This window comes from Pygoscelis adeliae, unplaced genomic scaffold (assembly GCF_000699105.1).
Source record: "Pygoscelis adeliae isolate BGI_AS28 unplaced genomic scaffold, ASM69910v1 Scaffold262, whole genome shotgun sequence".
Lineage (NCBI taxonomy): Eukaryota > Metazoa > Chordata > Aves > Sphenisciformes > Spheniscidae > Pygoscelis > Pygoscelis adeliae.
In genome coordinates, this window is record NW_008824184.1 from 1985943 (window position 1) to 1988484 (window position 2542).

The following is a 2542-nucleotide window of genomic DNA, read 5'->3' on the forward strand; positions in this document are numbered from 1 at the left end:
TTATTGAAAAAGCATCTCCAGCCAGAAAAATGCTACGACATCGCTTGAGATGTAAAACCCCACCTTGTTGGCCTCTAAAACTTTTTTGGGGGGAAAATCACTGCCACTTGAACACGGATTTTGCAACACTTTGGGCTGTTTCCAGCCAAACCGACCCAGTTTTGCAAGTGTTTTCCACTATGGCTTTTTTTGTTGTTTAATACATAACATTTTTCAAAGATTTATTTTAGGGTGGTTGTGTTTACTGAGAGCAGGAGGGGCTTTCCTGGAACCACGTGAGGGGAAAGGTCGTGGGTTTAGTCAATGTTTCACCAAAAAGCCCAATTCTCCAAGCTCTCCCCCGCACTCCCCACACAATGGTTTCATTGCAAGAAACCTCAGCTGGCTCCCATAAATATTGACCGTCTACTTTGTGCTGCCCAGGGGGAGTCGCAGGCTCCATGGACTCGACACAAGCACTTACATGTCTTTTTATACTGGTTTATATAGGGGAGAGGGCATAACCCACCACCTGGGCCACTGACACAGAGAGCGGGCGGCTCTTGGTGTGGGTCTGGGGAGGATTCAGGAGCCGTGTGTCCACCTGCAATACTGCCCAAGGATGAAGCCCGTGCTGCTCCCTGAGACCGGGCAGCTGTGGGGACAGATCCTGTGCTCCAGGAGCCTCCATAAGGCTCTCCCCCACCCATCACGGAGGTCCTGCTCGGTGGCGAGTGGTGTCCTGCACTGGTGAGCAGGTGGATGTGAGCATGGTAACCTCTTTAGATGCTCAACATGACTTTCTCAAGGTGGTCAACACCTCTTGACCAGCCACCAGCCAGGGCACATGCAGTGTTTCGGCTGCAGTCCTGCACCTGGGGACCTCCAGCAACCACGAGTGGGTCTCCACCTCCCCGTCTAGGCAAGAGGGACTGGGAGGGCTGGAAGAGGAGCAGCAATGCCGCCTTGGCGGCACAGCACCATCAGACGTCCGAAGCCTGGGAGCGCCTATACCTGTAGTTGTGGAACCAGTTGATGACGGTGTTGGTCTTGAGGTTGAGCTGGAAGGAGAGCAGCTCGATGGTCTGCTGGGAGGGGTAGGGCTCCAGCTGGTAGGCTTTCTTCAGGGCTTCCTTCTCCTCCGGGGCCAGCACCACCCGCGGCTTCTTGATCTGGAGGAGGCTGAGGTCCTGCGGCTGCAGGCTGGGGCTGGCGCACTCGGAGCGGGCACTGGGGGACTCACTGTCCGAGCCGGCGCTCATCAGCCCGTACCGACGTTTCAGGTAGGCTGCGGGAGAGGAGACCCAGCTGCGCACTGCTCACCCCCGGCCCAGGGAGCCCCCAGCTTGGCCAGCACCCTGGACCTTGGGGGCTGCATCACCCAGACCCTCACCTTTCTTCTCCAGCTTCTTCATGTCGCGCAGCTTCTCCACGTTGTGGGGGTCGTTGAGCCAGAGCTGCATGCGGACGAAGGGCTCCCTCCCCTTCAGGCTCAGCTTGTGCCATGGCTTGGGCCTGGAGAGGAGATCGGACACCGAGCCCTGCGTCAGGCCCAGGATGCTCTCCCCAAACAGCCGCTGGCCTGGCGGAGGAGAAGCAGAGGTGGTTAGAGCGGGGCAGAGCAGCAGGGTGGGCGCTACAGTTCCCCCACGGAGCGGGTGACCCCATTTCCCAGCCAGCATCCTCCCCAGCGTGCCAGGATCCCCCCAAGCACCCGCAGTGAACCAGGGGGGGTCTGCAGCTATGGGAATTGGGGTGATGCATCCATGCAGCCTCACCAGCAGCTCCCGAAAACCCAGGTGGGGAGAGGGTCCGCACCTAAATTGTTGTCCGTCAAGACCTCCTTGACCTTCTTGGTGATGGAGTAGGTGTCCAGTTCAGGGGACATGGCGACAATCTCCTGGATGCCCACGGGTCCCTGGCTGTTGGGGTACGTCTTCCCACCCAGCGCAGGCGTCGACCGGCTCTCGGGTTGCTGGTTTTCTTTGCTGCTCTCCAAGGCCAGGGTGAGGGGCTCCTGGCAGCCCTTTTCGTGCTCGGCAGGGCTGGGGGGCGGCGAGGGGGCTGGCGGGGGCTCTGCCGGGCCGGGTGCGGGGCAAGGGGAGAGGGGTCAGCAGGGATGGCGGGAGGGGAGAGCAGCGGGGACCTGGCAGGAGCAGGAAGGTTATTTTGGGGGTGCCCGCAGTTCTGCCCTCTGGAGGGGAAGGGATGCCAGCCGAGTTTTTCCAGTGGCTATGACAAAGCGGGAGGAGCCAGTGGAATAGTTAGAGAGAAAATACCACTAATATAAAAAAACCCAGTTACTTCTTCATGCCAGGCACAAAACCGAGGACTTTTGTTGTGGTTTTCCTTTTTTTTTTTTAAACTAGATGACTTTCAAAACCCATTTCTGACAAAATAACATCTGAGGATCTGTATAACAGCCCTAAATTGCCTAAGCAACTAATTAAGGGGGTTCAAATGAGTTGGATGCATCAGAGGAGCGGGGGATGAAAGGGGCTTCCCAGGATCAGGGTGCGGGTAGGGGTGCTGAGGGCAGCTCTCCCCAGTGCTGGGACAGGGC

The 2542-nt window shown here is 57.9% G+C and overlaps 1 protein-coding gene across 1 annotated transcript in view; it reads right to left on the reverse strand.

Moving 5' to 3' along the window:
• Nucleotides 1-2542, reverse strand: part of CUX2 (cut-like homeobox 2) — a gene marked incomplete at its 5' end in the record, with an annotated part of 8455 nt that overhangs the window by 727 nt on the left and 5186 nt on the right. Inside the window, 3 exon segments of the mRNA XM_009334457.1 lie at nucleotides 994-1267; nucleotides 1373-1561; nucleotides 1798-2067. Of these exon segments, the coding sequence (XP_009332732.1) occupies nucleotides 994-1267; nucleotides 1373-1561; nucleotides 1798-2067 (733 nt within the window).